Below are 18,864 nucleotides of genomic sequence, written 5' to 3'. Positions count from 1 at the left end.
AAGCACTGCCAAACAGGAAGACAAGTTCTCAATCTGGTCTGAGGATTTAACTTATAGCTTAGCTTTCAGGCTTTAAACTGTCATTGGCTTGGAGGTGATGTTTCACCAGGTACCTATCCTTATCTGTCTAGGCATTTGACTGCCTCCTGTCACTATCAAAAGCTTTTACAGCATTGTACTTTAATGATTAACTGGTGTGTCTCTCCTTTAAACTTAAAATTCCTGAGGGCATATCTTCACCATATTTAATTTTTCCAGAACCTATCTCAAGACTTGACACATCATAGGAAATCAATACGTTTGTTGAATCAGTTAATAATATTTTTAAAATTTCTAGAACACTACCAACATGCAGTTACAAGACAGACATGTATTTGTGTACAGAGTACAGTTTATAGAGGCAGAAAAAGTTGGTTACAATAAATTTCTAGGTGTGTAAATTCATTACATACTAAATAATTAAAGCTAACACTATTGAGGTGTCAAAAATAAAACCCATTTGTTTATAGAAATCTTACAAAATGTGCCTTTCTATGTGTTGTTTTTCTGTTTATTAAAGCAATGTTTTTTCTTACATTGTGCCAAACTAATAAGATTTTATATAAAATAAACATATTGAATTATTAGTGTTGCATGCTCTTTTGCCTCCTCATTTACCTGTAGAAAATGTTCACTATTCATAGAGACCCAATTAATCACCTCAGTTCTAGTCAGAAGACGGAAGCATTGCCCTTTATTTATCTCACAAAGCAGGATCAAAATAGTTCCGGTGCTTAACTATACTGATAATTTTTTAAGTAGCTTACTTTGCAAAAAGGATTAGATCATTTTTACTATACATTTCAATCACATTAACCAAAATAGTTTACCTGCTAAGCAAGCAGTTTGACATAAACCCCAAAGTATCAGTTATTCTACTTGCTGGTCCTTCAGAGTGAATTTGAATGTCATTTCTAACATAGTTGTCTAACATATAGTCGCGTTGTTACTCTGGCTGAAATTTTATCCATACTCACATTTATCTAGTGAGAGACCCTATAGACTGACTAAAACTGTGAAAACAAATTCAGAAATACATATGCTGAATCCTTAGCCTAAAGCTTTACATTTCTACTCTGATGTCCTGTTTTAGTCAATTGACAAACACCAACAACTCACAAAGAGATCCAGTGGAGCTTCCAAATCATATCTGTAGATGTTAAGTATTGGAATTCTTTGTAGTTCTAAATGTTGATACTTGTGAGAATTAAATTTGATAAAATATGTTCTTTTAAAAACAATATACTGGCTTTAACATAGAACCTATCTTAAATAAAGCTGTTAAAGTAACCCAGTCAAAGCTTCTAAAATGATGCAGTCAACTTCTTTTGAATTTTCTGAGGTAGTTTTTAAAAGCAATGTTACAGCCTTTAATTTTTGATCTGCTACAGAACTTAAAACTACTAAAGACACATTATTACAGTAGTCAGATCTGATTTACAGAAACATACTCCACAATTAGGTTTAGAAAAACACAGATGCAAATTCACTAAAAAATGATGTGCACTTCAAGTATCTCTTTGTACTGAATCGCAATCACAAAGGAATAAACACATAATTCACTGTGTCCACCTTCCACTCTAGCCAAAGCTTTGATTTGACTTAAGTACAATGATAAAATACTAAGGGGAAATACGATTTCCTTCATTTAATAATAGTGAAATCTAAATTCTCCCCATGACATCTTTGTTAATGTTCAAGGGGACAGCAGATATCATTACTGGTTCAATATATGACTAGAAGGTTTTATAATGTTTCTAAACTTTCTTTCTCTGACCCCATAGCAGGAAAGAAATATCACTATATTTTATAAATGTATTAAATGCACTTATAAATAGCAAATTAATTTTTAAAATATTAAGGTTTGAAAACAACACCCACTTTGTAGAAAATTATCTCTGGTAAAAACAAAGGAGGTTTACCTAAAGTGAATAAATATACTATGGCCTTCTCAATAAATATCTATCTAATATTTATGTTCTGTGATTTTTTTCTATTTTACTTAGCTACTTATATTCTCAGAAATAATAATTTTATTAAGTAAAAAAACTTCTATGTAGTAGAATGTTTAGTAGAATTGTTCTACTAAATAAATTCGCCTCACTGATATTCAATAATTTTCAACAAGTTTCACTCTCAAAGTTTGCTAAAAGGAAAACTATTTACTTGTTGGAATTATGTTCTTCATAATTACTAAATTTGTCTGGGCATCAAATGCTCCCCTTGTATTTTTTCTTCTCTATCTTGTTTTACCTGTCTCATTCTTGAAAACATTCTTTCACATGGTTGATAAAGCCCATGCCATTTTTGCAAAATATTGATGGTTTTCTAGCTTTTAGTTTTAATCTTTCAGAAGACCCAGAAGTTTCTGTCATGTATACAGTTTCAAGGACTTGCCTCAAAATCCTTAAAAAAGGTTAATATCTTAAGAAAAATTTAGAGGATTTGCAAAAACAAATGGAAATAGCTTTGAATTAGACACCTATTTAACTAAAGTCATCTAAACTGGCTTTTTTGAACAGAAGAGTAAGTAAGTGACATCCTTATCATTAAGAGACTCCCTTAAGGGCCAGTGAGAGGGAGGAAAACATGAAACCACAGGTGAATATTAGAAAATAAATTGCAGTTGTGGACCTCCAAACACAATGTGTTTTTTATATTATGCTTATGACACATCTAGTTATTCTGAAAACTGGCCATGTGTTTTGGAGCAGAAGCATTTCCATTGAAAATCATAATTGCTTGTGAGTAACCATCAACACATGAACAGTGAACATGTACCTAAACCACTGTGCATCAATAAGACTTTCTTCACTTGCACATGAAGAGACCCCAATCAAGAAAGTTTAATGATATAAGCAGAGTTATTGGCTGATATGACCCAGAAAGCCAGAAATAACCTGGCTTCAGGATATTTCCTGAATTCAGGAAATATGGTTGGATCCAGGAACTCCAAAAGTATTATTTGAACTGCTCATTCTTTCTTGCATAGGATTTCTCTTATGAGACTAAGCAGCCACCAAAGTTATGTGATTGTAAGTAAACAATCTAAGTAGAAAGAAGTAATATTTTGATAGCTCCAGAAGAAAATGTAAACTAAGACATTTCATTACCTTCAATTATATCCATGCCCATCTCTAACTAACTGCTATTGTCATGAACACTGCATGAACAGGACTGTTCAGAAAAGAGAAACTGTTATTAAAGGAGAGACAACTTCTGAAAGAAAAAAAGGGCCAAAAAGCTGTAAAGCTTTACTCTTTTCCCTCTTCCCAATAGTGAATTCTTACATTAACTCCTTTGGTGTATTTCTCTATTATATTTTTATAACAGGATTTGAAGTTAGATACTCCTCTACCCACAATGTGCATAGGGTTTTTCTAACCCATTTGAAGAGGCCATCATCCCATAGGCACAATAAATACACAAACTAATTAAGTAATTATTTAAAACCATTAAAATCTATATCAGTTCTTACCTTCTCTACAAATACAATGCTGATTTCCATCTACCAAAGCTAAGCATGTTGAGTTGTTTCTGCAAGGGTTATTAAGTAGGTCACAAGGGTTATAGCGTTGGTGGCAAAACTGTCCAGTATAAAGGGGTGGGCACAGACACACAAATTGTCCAGGGATGGTAGATTCATGACAAAGACCTCCATTCACGCATGGATCAGAGTCACATTCATTTATTTCTTCACTACAGTTCTGTCCAGTCCATCCAGATGTACACTCACACCTGAAATAAAATATTAAAATTTTAAGAAGTGTGAACTCGTTTTACAAGTTTACTTTTTGTATTTTTAATTAATCCCTTGAACTAATAGTATGTGGTGCTTTTAAATTTATAACAGGAGTAATAAATAACACATAGCTTTAAAATATTTTTGCCTAATTTTCTGTGACAATATAATATATATTACCATAAAACTTACCACATTGGCTGAAATAAGATTTGTAAAGCATTAGCAAATTTCTAACATAGGCCTCTGAGACACATCAGAGAACAACTATTGAGCTAAATTACCAATTGAGCAAAATTTTCCTATGAATTAGTTAATACGAAATAAGTTTTACAGATGAGATCACTATTTATAAGCCTTAAATGCTATTTAATTCAGTGTCCTTAGCAATATGTGAAATTCTTGTCATCAGCCAGAGTATATAACAGGTGTTAATTTATGTTAAGCATCTGTTTATGGCTTTGTGTCTATTTGTTGAATCATTTGAAATGCATATTTAAAAATATCTTTTCTTTTTAAAAAATTTTAGATTCAGGGCTTACATGGGCAGGTTTGTAACACAGATATATTGCATAATGCTGTAGTTCAGGCTTTTGTTGAACCCATTGCCCAAACAGTGAACACAGAACCCAATAGGTAGATTTTCAACACTTACGCTTCTCCTTCCCTGCTCACTTTTGGAGTTCTCAGCCTCTATTGTTTCCATTTTTATGTCCATGTGTACCCATTGTTTAGCTTCCATTTGCAAGTGAAAAAATATGGTATTATATTTTCTGTTTCTGTATTAATTCACTAAGGATAATAGCCTCTAGCTGCAATCATATTGCTGCAAATGAAATGATTTAATTCTTTTTATGGTTTTGTAGGATTCCATAGTGTATACGCATCTCATTGTCTTTATCCAGTCCACCATTGATAGACAGCTAGGTTGGTTCCATGATTTTGCTCTTGTGTATAGCACTATGATAAATATATGAGTGAAGTTGTCTTTTTGGTAGAATGACTTCTTTTTATTTGGGTGGATGCTCGGTAGTGGGATTTTTGGGTCAAATGGTAGCTCTATTTTTAGTTCTTTGAGAAATCTCCATAATGCTTTCCGTGGGTTGAACTAAATTTGTATTAATATTTGAATAATTTGGGATAATTGAAGGGAAAGCAAACAAATGAAAAATAAAGCATATGGAAGTTATCCATATATCACAGGCTTCTAGCTCAGTCTAGTCCTCCATCTAGTATCTGTCATTATTTTCAAATACCACTTTGGCTAGTCATCATCCTCGAAACTAGGCTAGTCCTCCTCTGACGAGAAAAATCCCAGCAGACAGGAGGGGGAAAGTTTTTTACACAAACAGTGTCCATTTGAGGGAAATGGAAAGGTTATAGTGAAGCCTGCAGATAGAGAGTAAATGCAAAGAGAGAGAGGGGTAGTCCATCAGCTGGGTAAATGGAAATCAATCACAAACTGTAGGTGTGTTCAAGGAGAGAATTTGTGTCAATTTGTGGGCAAGGTCGAGTTCCAAATCTTGAGCAACTTTATTATTATGCAAGTTATGAATCATGAAACAAGCACAGGAAATATTAGAACAATTATTTTCAAAAAGTATATTTAATGATAGATTAGATTTTTAAGATAACTTTTAAAAAATCATAGTGTTGAGATCATGTAACCTACTTTATTATACAGAATATCTTACTAAATGGAGGGGAGCAAGGAGGAAGGAAAGAAGGAAGGAAGAAAGAAAAGAGTCACCTAATTTGCAGTTTCAAAGCCCCAGATGTATCAAGGCCCTTTTGTAATTATAAATACATAGGATACCAATATATTGGAGGAGACAATTGAATAAATGACTTGCAACAACATCTGAAATTGAATTCTAAATAGATATAGCTACCATTGAAATAAAAACTAAAATGAATAATTGGCAAAATAGTATTAGACATAATTGAATAATGAAGTCTTTACTAGTTCAATAAGTTTAAATACAATGTACTGTAAGCCAATTGATTTCACAGCTGTCTAAATTTTGTTTAATTGGTTGTGGGCAGAAAGTAATTGCTATCATGCTAATTGCACATTTCTTTGTGAAGTATGCTTGCACAAGGCAAAATTTATGACTGAAAAAATTCATACCTTTATAATATAAAAAATATATACTTAAGGTTAAGTTATTTACTTAGTATTTTTTTTTTTCTTCTGAAAACCAAAATGCTCTAATTATTTTTGTGACTTTCCATTCTAGTTTACCTGGAGAGTCCTCGTTCAGTTTGTTGTTCTGATATAATTTTCAGGGCATACTTTCACTTATAAAAGTTTCTAAGGTGCTATTTTTTATCTTTATCTCCTATGTCCCATTACTGAAATTGAGCATCTACAAAACAACAACAACAACAACAACAACAACAACAAAAAACTATACTCTTACCTATTTCTAATCCTATAAATTATTTCACTTTGCTCTAAAATTTGCTTGCCACACACTTTAGGAACTCATCATATATACTATCTTGTGTTAAAACCATATTCACGGTTTGCCTCCACCATTAAGCTTCTGGTTCCTGAATGTGTAAGAATGATCTAAATCTCCACATTATGACGTCAATATAATAAAGGTTGACAATACTATAAGAATTGACTGATACAAGGTCCTCAATGTTGGAATCAGATCAACGTATCGGCACTCTCTCACTTAGGAAGTTGAGGATCAGAGAGTTTAATGAAATTGGTACTCTAAGAGAATTGTGTTAAAGATTAAATGGGATGATGAATAAAAAGTGTATATACTGCCTGGAATCTGCATTGCCTGGTCACCTACACTGTTTACTAGATCCTGTCACGGAAGTTTTAAGAATATGTTTTCTGACCTATGAGACTAAATATAAAGTGTATCTCAACAATAAATACTTCTTTAACTTTCAGTAGTACTTCTTTTTAATTTTTGATCATTACATCACATTTTAAAATTGCCAAATATATTATCCAATTTGATACTTTCAATAAAGCTTTTGCAATACGTAGAAGAGACATTCTTATTCTCACTTTACCGATGAGATAGGTGGAAGTTCAAAGGAAAACAGGGATGTATCCAAAGTCATGAGGTTAAGCAAATGGAACTTAGAATCCAGATCTCCTCCTCTCAAGTTCCTGTTTTTTTGTTTTCTTTTTTTAAATACATGTTTTAAATCTAGTATCATTCCTTTAAACATTTTGTGAAATAATGTTAAAATTGGGTATTACCCATCTTAAGAAAACAACTTCAGTGCATTTATTTTACTTTAAATAACATCACTGTAAATATCACTATTCAGTCACGTAACAGGACTCAGTTAATATATTACGACGATTTTAAAAGAAGAAAAGCTAGAGAATTAATACTTTCTAAAATCATAGTCACTACCACATCATGATCACAGGTCTTGAGGGTATTGCACAAGTATTTATGTTTTTTCTCTTTATTGTATTCTGAGTACGTAATTTCAACTTGGTTAATTTAAGAGTTTCCTAAGAAAAACCGACAATTCTTGCCTATTTGGCATATGTGCTGAAGGTTTGTTTTATCTTCTCTCATAACAGGTGGCCTAAGACCTCATGTGGTGTCATTACAAGGATCAAATCCTCAGGAAAGAATGTGGCTGTATGTCAAGAGGACTCATAATGCCAAGGCTGAGTCCTACGGGGATAACATGGATGTTTTGTAGAAAAATAAAGTTCCAAGGAACAAAGTAACTACTAGTGACTTTGTTTACATCATACCTACAGGTTTACAAATTTGAATCTGCTTCTGCACATGTCAGAGAAGCTAGTCTTAATAGATGGGAAAAAGTATTTTATGTGAGGGCTTCAATCAGATTCTAAGTGTGCACCATGAAATAATTTCAGCATTTAGTGGAACCTGGCAGATACTTTCAAACTCACAGCTAGAAGCAGAGTGTTTATGGAATAAAAAAAATGCAAAGCACGTACTCTAAGATTTTTTGAGTGTACAATTTCTGGTAGTAAACACTTGAAAACAAGTAAGTGTGTGCCTAAAGATAGGTTAATATATTCTAATTTGATCTTTTCCTTAGTATGAGAAAATCTAAATTCATTGGTGTAAAATACATTGAATACTTCTAAGGACAACTTTTCAAATCTCAAATGCTGATTTAAAGTACTAAAGCTGATGATAGAAAATAAAGTAGTTATCATTGTTAAAAAGTGGAAGAAATTCTACTCATTAATGTGCGTTGGCTCATGCCTCTAATCCCTGCACTTTGGGAGTCGGAGGCAGGTGGATCACGAGGTCGGGAAACCAAGATCATCCTGGCTAATATGGTGAAACCCCGTCTCTACTAAAAATACAAAAATTACCCAGGTGTGGCAGCACGCACCTGTAGTCCCAGCTACTTGGGAGGCTGAAGCAGAATCGCTTGAACCCAGGTAGCCGAGCCTGCAGTGAGCCGAGATCTCGCCACTGCACTCCAGCCCAGGCGAGAGTGAGACTCAGTCTCAAAAAAAAAAAAAAAAAAAAAAAAAAAATCACTAGCTTCAAAAACTTAATAATTGTCAATTTCTAATTATTAAGCATTCTATATGGTAAGGTTTACCTTACCATAAATATTTCTTTGTGATAAAGTATCATTCAGCAATATGTATCTTTGTTTGAATATATTTTGTATATTAAGGCATATAGGCTTCTTTGGCTATAAATTTATTAATACAAACCTAATAGTATAGGCAGTTTAAAATAACATTTTCTTACAAAAATTAGTTCACTTCTCATAGAAGCAAACAGTAAAATGTTGTTTATCAGATACTGGAAGGTGGAGGAGATTAGGGGAGATTCTGGTCACAGGATACAGTTAGACAGAAGGAAAAAGTTCAAGAGATCAACTGTATATGATCATGACTATCATTAATAACAAGATATTGTGCACTTAAAAATTGTCGAGAGTAAATTTTAAGTGCTTTCTTCATGAACAAGAAAACTATGCGAAGTAATGCATATGTTAATTAGCTTGATTTACCTATTTCAAAACGTATGCATATATCAAAACATTATGTTACACAAAATAAACATACACCTTTTTATACGTTAATTTAAAAAATTAGTTCATTGTTTCCTGCAACCATTACATATATGAAACAAAATTTCAACCAAAACTGCCAGGTGAAAAAGAAATAATGTCTGTGAATAATAAAATAGTATTGTCATCTTTTTAGTGTCCTATAAATTGGGGGCATAGAAAAGGAATTTTTTAAAAAATGAGCTACTGAATTAAATAATTCATTCATTATTTTATTGTTTTGTCTGTTAACCTATTTATACCCTTAAGTGTACATACCATCAACAAAACTGCATTCATACTGAATTACAACATGAGCATTACTATACTCTTAACCTCTGCAATCTTCTTGGAAATAAATGTGGAAAATCACTAAGCTCATTTAGACTGAAAATACATTTTTTAAAATATTTATTTTATTTGTAAACATTAAAAATAGAATACATGATTAAGGACCACTTTGAATAACAGTCTGAAAATGTTAGTATGTAAAAACATACGAGAAGATCGATATGGGTAAAATGAAAGTGAGGAGGTAGCCTAAAAACAGTAACAGCAAGGCAAAGTTGCTAAGGATTGTGAAGACTCTTGCAACAACAAGAAAAGTGAAATTAAGGAATTTTGACTTTACCCTTGAAGATATTTAAGGTTGTTTGTTTGTTTGTTTGTTTCTAAGCATGGGCATAACATTGATTGTTATCCAGTAGAAGATGGATTAACATAGGGTCAGCTTGGTAGCATGAAGATCATTTAGGAAGCTATTGTTTCATTACTAAGAGATTATGAGTACTACATAAAGGGAGTAATAAAGTACATCAGATGTGAGATATATTGCTGAAGCAGGCGAGAGAAGATTTGGATAATGGTTAGTAAGCAGATGAGGCAGAGTGAGGAGTGAGGAGGACTCAGTGGGCTTCGCATTCACTATTGGAAAGATCATGATGCCATCAGGTAAGAGACAGATGACAATGATAGAAATAGAAGAAAATGAGATGCTACTGATGCTTAATATGTAACAACTTAAATCAAATAAATTCCATTATTTCAGATGTTATCCTACATGTATTAAAAATTGAAATATGGAGCTCTGGAAAAATGAAGGCATGCAATAAAAATTCAGGACCATTCTAACAAACATTACTAAGAATAAGTAAGATTAAAATTGGCCTTTTCTACTGAAATACACAATTAATTTATGAAACATATAGACTCCTCTTCATTGTGGTATTCTGCAGTATTTGTATAGAATCTTAGATACACACGTAGATTATTTAGAAACAGGCAGGAAAGAATTCTACTAGGCAAATTTGTGTAAGCATGTGGTCTGATAGATAGTAAGCAAACCTTTCTTTCTGTATATTTCTTTATTTTTTATTATTTTTTCTTTTTTGAGATGGAGTCTCACTCTGTTGCCCAGCCTGGAGTGCAGTGGCACGATCTCGGCTCACTGCAACCTCTGCCACCTGGGTTCAAGCGATTCTCCTGCCTCAGCCTCTGGAGTAGCTGGGATTACAGGCGCCTGCCATCGTGATCCGCTAATTTTTGTATTTTTAGTAGAGGCGGGATCTCACCATGTTGGCCAGGCTGGGCAAATCTTTCTTTGCTATGTTTTTTGTTTGTGTGTTTGTTTGTTTTAGGGTGAAGGGAAGTTTATGAATTCTAAATGAATTCAATAATTTCTGTTTTAATATTAATAGAAAAATGATTTCTTCTATTAAGGCTATCAAGCCTCATTTCATGTATTTTTTCAAAAAAATATAAATTCAGAAATATAATTTATCCATTTATGCACATAATTACAAGCCAGTTATTCCAGTTGGAAGAACTATAATCTATTTTTATACAACATGAATTTTGATGTAAGTGAACTGTTTGGATAACTCCTTTATAAAATTCTCTTCAAATTATCTGTTTCCAATATTCTATATGATTTAATCTCCTGTGCCATGTAAGAAGACAACTGATCAATAGTCTTTTTCAGAGTTATTTAATTCAAGTTGCTTTGTAGGTCAGTATTTCCAAAAATACAATTCAAGGCTTTTGCAAGATTCAGAACATTCCTCATTTCATAGAAGAAAGCTAAAATGCTGGACAAACAGAGGTAGAGAATGCATTGGGTAAAGCCTCCAGTATATTCATGTTTAAAATCTCAGATAAATCTGATGGAATTCATGCTGTATTTTGAAGAAAACCCAGAGTTAAATACACTTGAATCTGGGACTGGAACAACAAAGCCAAACATATGTCACATAGTGAGATGCAATATAGTGAGATTAGTTCCATTTTTTTTTTTTTTCTTTTGTCATTGTGGTCATAATACAGAAACCATGAGAATGGGGTATTTTACTGCTCAGACAGATGAGCACAATTTAGATTTTTTTGTAGGCCTACAAGTCCTAAGACATTTGTGTTGAAAAATGAATCTTTCAACAACATCTTTAATAAAGCTGAAAGAAAACACTTGCTCAAAAAGGCTGACTACATGATAAGATAGTTGAAGCTACTATTCTGTAAGTTTACCTGTTGAGTCAAAAAAATGACTAGTGTTATAAACATGAGTAACATGAACAATTATGTGATTTAACTTTGAACATAAACCTAATTTAAGTTACCATATTTCATTTCTTCTATTTTATTTTGTTTTTCCTTGATCGTATGTGTGCGTAAGCAGAAAATCGATGATGAATCAGTTTCTGATCAAGTAAGTATTACTTCTGGCTCCTGTTTTTTCCCAGAAAAGATCTTGTGGCAAGTCAAATAAGTCTGCTTTTAAATACAATGTTTTATATATTCAGATGAATTCGCAGTTGCACCTTTTTCAATGCTTAAAAATTTACATAAGCATATGTTTGCATGTGTATATGCAAGTATAATATCCATACCTATACCCACACATTATATTCAAATCATATTCAAATTATACTTGAAAATGCATATATAATCTTTCCAATACAGTTTAAAATGTATAAAAATCCTATATACCTACACATATATTTTTATTCTTTCAGGTACAATTTGAGTAGGAGGCAGAATTTTAAATACAAAAGCAGGATACAGAGTGTTACATAAGCAAAGTACTAAGATATAGAACTTAAACAAATTTATAAACATTTTACAAAATAATTCATAAATCTGCAGCATGTCAGGTGTTTCATATGGAGAAACATTTTAAACTCCCAGTTTAATAAGCATTACACTTGGTCTCAGAAGAAAATCAACTGAGCTAGAAAAGCCAGTGGATTTTTATATATACGGAAATATTATAAGCAAAGAGGAAGAAAAGTAATCTTTGTTTTTTTTTTTTTTGTTAGGACTGGCATTATAATAAATGCTGTATCTGTTTCATACTCCTTAGAGGTAACATGTATTACATATATATAATTCTAATTACTAATCATACATCCTTAGATCTAGACTATATGCATATAACACCATTAATTCTGCAATGTAAGATAAATTCAGTTAGCCAATGTAAAAATATGCAAAAACAAACCTATTGAAAATGAACACTAACATATCTTTCCATATACAGAAATTATTATGAATCAATTTTTCTAAATTTAAAATTATAGAACATGACCTCTCTTAAACATTTAAATAACATTCAAATTGTCTTGTACTTATTCTTTTAATAAAACAGACAGAACTATAGAAATAAATAAGGATAGCAGAGATAAGAGAGAAATGGAAAGAAGGAAAGAGAAGCAAAATAATTATATTAAAAAATGTCACTAAACGGTCAGCTGTCTCCCAGGGGATATGCGGAAAGTTTTATATCTATGATCCTGTTACTTGATGAGACTCTTCCTGGCACTTAGTCAATCCAGAGTTCAAGTGATATTCAAAAAGTCTTTAAAAAATCACTAAGCCAGAATTTCAAACTCATGGAAGGGAAAAAATAAATTCAAAGTAGAAGAGATTTATCTTTGTAAACTATGAAGTAAAATCATCAGTGCCTATGTCTCTCTGAATCTAACTCAATGTGACAAAGAAAATTAGAAACAGAAAATAAAACTTCATACTCAGTAAAACAGTTATCAATAATCCCAAGTCAAAGCACAAAAGAAAATGAGATGACAAATATTGTAAAAGGACCAAGATAAGAGCAGATATGAAGGGTAGGTAGGTGCCTGCTGCTGGAGTAAGCCAGCAGAAATGGCACAAAAATAGTTCTCGGAGTAGGAAACTGATGATTAAAAAAAAATTTTAAAAAAGAACAAAAATTAAAACAAACAAACAAACAAACAAAAAACCTTGCTTGGAATAAAGGCTGGGCCAACTTTCCATCAAAGAGTGGTTGGGGCAGAAGAAAAGACACTGGCAGAATTTGGAATTTCAGAGACATGCAACCTTGAAGGCTCATGAAGGAAAATCAGCAGTCCTGTTGCTACCATTATTCACTGTGGCGACAAAAAATATATCCATTCTCCTTCTCCCCCACCTCTCTCACATACATACACATGCATATGCATACGTGTGTTCACATACAAGCAATTGAAAAACCAATAGCATACGTTGTTTTTCTGTGAGCCATAGAAGCTTCTGCTTGTTTCTCATTGACAAGGACACTGTCTTAACTCACACGTGTTCCTGCAAATATTAAGGTTTTGAAGAACCAATTTTAAAGATAAGAAAAACTGAAAAAGGAATTAGTACAAAATAGACTGTTGTGTTTGTGTGCAAATGTAAATGTAAGAATGAGTATGGAAACAGCCAGACATCTTATATAAGCATTATTTTACCAAACATACTAAAATTATAGCCAAATCATTTTAAGATAAATAAAAAGCTAGTATAAATATTACTCTACACCAAAATATTTAAGGAGATATAAAAGACTCAGGATATCAATCAGTTAATAAAATGAGAGGAGTTCCAATGGCAGAATTCCAGAAAAAAATAGAGGATAAATTAAATGCCACTATTCACTGACTCGTTTCCTCTCCATGAAAGCAGTGCACATGTACTGCTTCTAGTCTACCATCTTGACCCAACACCCCTTTAAATGTATTTTCTAACTCATCTCCTAGCTTCTAGGATGTCCTGGCATCTTAGCTATGGATATCCCAGCACCTGCTGGTCACAAGGCAACAGAGACTATGACAGTTATCTGGGTCTCCTGGAGCAGAGGACACAGAGCAGTGGAGATGGATCCCAAGCTCTGGCTTGAGTAAGAGACCTGCTTTGAATTCTTTATCTGGCATCCCAACATTTCATTTTGTTTAGAATTCAGGATCCAGTATTACTATGCTGATTTTTGTCTCATCTGGAGAAATTCTTCTTATTCTTGAATTTACTTTTGTTGGAGTGAGACTTTACTTTTCTTGAGGACGTGCCTATGATGTATGTTGAGTAAAATCATTTGGCTTTGCTTCTGGGTATGTTTAGTGGCTGTATTACTCTGTTTTCATGCTGCTGATAAAGACATACTAGACACTGTAAAAAATAAAAACAGGTTTAATTGGACTTACAATTCCACATGGCTGAGGAAGCCTCAGAATCATGATGGGAGGTGAAAGGTACGTCTTACATGGCGGTGGCAAGAGAAAAATGAGGAAGAAGCAAAAGCAAAAATCCCTGATAAACCCATCAGATCCCATGAGACTTAATCACCATCACCAGAATAGCACAGGAGAGACCTGCCTCCATAATTCAATTACCTCCCGCTGGGTACCTTCCATAACATGTGGGAATTTTGGGATGTACAATTCAAGTTGAGATTTGGATGGGGACACAGCCAAACCATATCATTTCACCCATGGCCCCTCCAAATCTCATGTCCTCACATTTCAAAACCAGTCATGTGTTGCTAACAGTCCCTCAAAGTCTTATTTCAGCATTAACTCAAAAGTCCACAGTCCAAAGTCTCATCTGAGACAAGGCAAGTCCCTTCCACCTATGAGTCTGTAAAATGAAAAGCAAGCTAATTACTTCCTAGATACAATGGGGGTACAGGTATTGGGTAAGTACAGCTGTTCCAAATGGGAAAAATTGACCAAAACAAAGGGGACACAAGGCCCATGCAAGTTCAAAATCCAGCAAGGCAATCAAATTTTAAAGCTCCAAAATGATCTCCTTTGAATCCATGTCTCACATCCAGGTCATGCTGATGCAAGAGGTAGGTTCTCATGGTGTTGGGAAGTTCTGTCCCTGTGTCTTTGCAGGTTATAGCCCCTTTCCTGGCTGCTTTCACAGGCTGGTGTTGAGTGTCTGTGACTTTTCCAGGCACGTGGTGCAAGCTGTCAATGGATCTACCATTCTGGGGTCTGGAGGATAGTGGCCTTCTTCTCACAGCTCCACTAGGTAATGTCCCAGTAGGGACTGTGTGTGGGGGCTCTGACCCCACATTTCCCTTCCACACTGCCTTAGCAGAGGTTTTCTGTGAGGACCCCGCCCCTTCAGCAAATTTTGCCTTGGCATCCAGGCATTTCCATAAATCTTCTGAAATCTAGGCAGAGGTTCCCAAACGTCAGTTCTTGACTTCTGTGCCCCCAGAAGCTCACCACCATGTGGAAGCTGCCAAGGTTTAGGGCTTCCACCCTCTGAAGTCACAACTCGACCTGTACTTTGGTCACTTTCAGCTATGGATGGAGCGTCTGGGACACAGGGCACCAAGTCCCTAGGCTGCACACAGTATGATGACCCTGGGCCCAGCCCACAAAACCATTTTTTGCTCCTGAGACTCCGGGGCTGTGATGGGAGGGGATGCTGTGAAGGTCTCTGGCATGGCCTGGAGACATTTTCCCCATGGTCTTCCGCATTAACATTAGGCTCCTTGCTACTTATGCAAATTCCTGCAACCAGCTTGACTTTCTCCCCAGAAAAAGGGTTTTTCTTTTCCACTGCATAGTCAGGCTGCAAATTTTCCAAACTCTTATGCTCTGCTTCCCTTATAAAACCGAATGTCTTTAACAGTACCCAAGTCACCTCTTGAATGCTTTGCTGCTTAGAAATTTCTTCTGTCAGATACACTAAATCATCTTTCTCAAGTTCAAAGATCCACAAATCTCTAGGGCAGGGGCAAAATGCCACCAGTCTCTTTGCTAAAACGTAACAAGAGTCACCTTTTCTCCAGTTCCCAACAAGTTCCTTATCTCCGTCTGAGACCACCGCAGCCTGGACCTTATTGTTCCTATTGCTATCAGCATTTGGGGCAAAACCATTCAACAAAACTCTAGGAAGTTCAAATGTTCCCACATTTTCCTGTCTTCTTCTGAGCCCTCCAAACTGTTCCAACCTCTTTCTGTTACCCAATTCCAAAGTCACTTCCACATTTTTGTATATCTTTTCAGAAGCACCCCATTCTACTGGTACCATTTACTGTATTAGTTCATTTTCATGCTGCTGATAAAGACATTCCCGAGACTGGGAAGAAAAAGAAGTTTAATTGGATTTATAGTTCCACATGGTTGGGGAGACCTAAGAATCATGGTGGGAGGTGAAAGGAACTTCTTACATGGTAGTGGCAAGAGAAAAATGAGGAAGAAGCAAAAGCAAAACCCCTGGTAAACCCTTTGGAACTCATGAGAGTTAATCACTATCACAAGAATAGTGCAGGAAAGACCAGACCTCATGATTCAATTACCTCCCCCCGGGTCCCTCCCATAATATGTGGGAATTCTGGGAGATACAAATCAAGTTAAGATTTGGATGGGGACACAACCAAACTATATCAGTGGAATAGACTCTGTGTGATTTCTTTGGTTATACATAATCTTCATGTGGTGGCTTTCTCAAATGCTCATTGTGGTAGTCATGTGCCTGGTGTGTCAGCAGGCTCAAGGCCTCCTAATAAGCAAGGGTGGTGTGAATAATAGTGGTAGCAGAGGTCATATGAAGCTTGTATCCTTCCCAAATGCTGTGTACTTGTGTCAGCAGATATTGAAATGGGCTATGAAGATAAATCTTAAGGCCAGAAAGTGGTGCTTACAGGTGAGAGCCAGATGGCATGGTCACTAGCTCTCACCTATAAGATGGTCTCACCTGATCTAGATGATCTCTCATCTACACCCAAAGGTGTAATCTAGATGAAGTTCTCAGGTTCCCAGGTGGTGGGTTGGGTTGTAGAACATTCACTGGTCCTAGTCCCACACTTCGCCTCTGAGGGCAGAGACAACACAGCTTGGAACTGGGCCAAGTGAGGCTACATGAGGGCCCGTAATGGTGGGTGCAAGCACCAGCCCCAGTAGGGCTCAGAGTCAGTTCTCAGGATCCTGGAAAAAAGTCCCAGTGAGGAGCAGAATAATCATTGCTGGGCCTAAGACCCAGGATGGGGAATGAGAAACAGCTCAGGCTCTACAGGCTAGCAAGTGGTAGAGTGACCTGCTGTGCTCTCATACTCCCGACCTAGCAGGGCTCCCTCCCATAGTCTGACTCTGGCAGAAAGTTAGAACAGTTAGCCAAAGCACTCCCTGTTTGCCTTCAGACTGACCTATCCCAGGCCACAAAACTTTCTGCTGGGGTCAAAACCACACCCACTCAGGTCTTGTGAAGAGGGAGCACCCAAGTACTGTGCCTGTGGCTGCAGCACATATCACATTTGCCTCTCAATTCTGGCCCCAGGGGCTTCTCCCCTGCTCAAGATCTTAAATCTCTGGCCTGAGACTCTCCAAACCAGTAACTGCCACTTGTGCTGGCTGGCAGGTTTCCACATAGCTCTCTATGAGGTAGGATACAGAATGGCCTCATTCTGTTGATGCCCAGTTCTAGGAGTGCATGCAGGATAATTTCTAGAGCTGTTCCTGCTCATAGTCTCCCTGTTGCACCCAAAGGTAGATCCAGAGCTTGCTTGGGACAAGGATCTCCATTATAGCCTGGATTGCCCAGCTTCCCAGTGAGACTGTGTATCATGGAGGCAATCACTCTCCATCTCATGCACTGGGGATTCACTCACAATTTTCTGCTGGAGTCTGCCATATGGGTTGTTACCTGCATTTTTTTTCTAAGTACCCAAAATTTTCTTTCACTCTAATGTTGATCTCCCGTGTTCCTTTTTGCACAGAAGTTCACAGTGTGAATCTTTACACACAGTTTTGCTATTTCTAAGTCGGTGAGGTATACTAACAAAGCCTCCAATTAGCCATCTGGTGAAAGAAAAGTGTTTAAAAACTTTGAAAAAGAGATAGACCCTAAAATGTAAGTATTTATAAAGAATTTCTATACCAAGACATATGTTAATTGTGATTTACTGTGAAAAGCAAGAGCAAATATAAAGGTTATATAGGCGATATACGTCATTTTTTTTTCTTTTTTTTTTTTTTTTTACAAAAGAAAGTGGAATTATATTTTCTCATTCTGAAGTCAAGGAAGAATTTTATGGCTGAATCTTTTAGTATAGGACATTGGGAAACATAATGGACCATGACTTGATGTATGGCTTTGCAAGAGGTATAGAAATGTTCAAATACACATCTTTTAAACTGATTCTCCATGAAAACTGAAGGCAAAATGTAACATGCTTAATGTGAAAAGAAAAAAAAAAAAGGATTATTAGCTTGAATAATGTGCTCTAGACACAGATCTAGGAGAAACACATAAAATGGATTTCTTATTTTTATGTGAGCTCTTTGTGTTTGTCAGTTGGCTTATCATTTTGAAAGCTGATAGTTCTCAGGGTATGCATTGGAAATGCCCACAGATTAGTTATCAAAACAGCATTGATCTGGGAAGAAAGCTCTCTACAAGAAAAGAAATATCCCTAAATCAAACTAGCAATACAAAATCTTACTTACCTAGAAATATACGAAGAAAAGTTATTGATTACTTACATTATCAATTCTATAGATTGAAACAATTTAGAATAATAAATACAGAAATAAAACTTTTCACCATTAAATTTATGTCAAAACTCCCCAGCATAAGAAAAACCACAACACTGAACAACCCCTTCATCACTGATTTGGCAAGGAATCGTAAGTGACAATAAAAAATAATGTAAACTCTTAAGGGCTCTGGTGTAAGAAGTCCTAAATACTATATTTCTTCTGCTAATAACATGTCGTTGGAAAAGCAACTGATCTATGTAATTTTTATATCCTCCT

The 18,864-nt window shown here is 35.2% G+C and overlaps 1 protein-coding gene across 1 annotated transcript in view; it reads right to left on the bottom strand.

The window, feature by feature from the left end:
• Nucleotides 1-18,864, bottom strand: part of EYS (eyes shut homolog) — a 1,801,461-nt gene that overhangs the window by 1,226,582 nt on the left and 556,015 nt on the right. Inside the window, exon 11 of the mRNA XM_026455461.1 lies at nt 3,518-3,777. Coding sequence (XP_026311246.1) covers nt 3,518-3,777 — 260 coding nt within the window. The remainder of the gene's footprint in view (nt 1-3,517; nt 3,778-18,864) is intronic.

This window comes from Piliocolobus tephrosceles, chromosome 5 (assembly GCF_002776525.5).
Source record: "Piliocolobus tephrosceles isolate RC106 chromosome 5, ASM277652v3, whole genome shotgun sequence".
NCBI classification, from domain to species: domain Eukaryota; kingdom Metazoa; phylum Chordata; class Mammalia; order Primates; family Cercopithecidae; genus Piliocolobus; species Piliocolobus tephrosceles.
The sequence above is the reverse complement of the archived record's forward strand: the minus strand, read 5'-3'. Positions and strand labels throughout refer to the sequence as shown.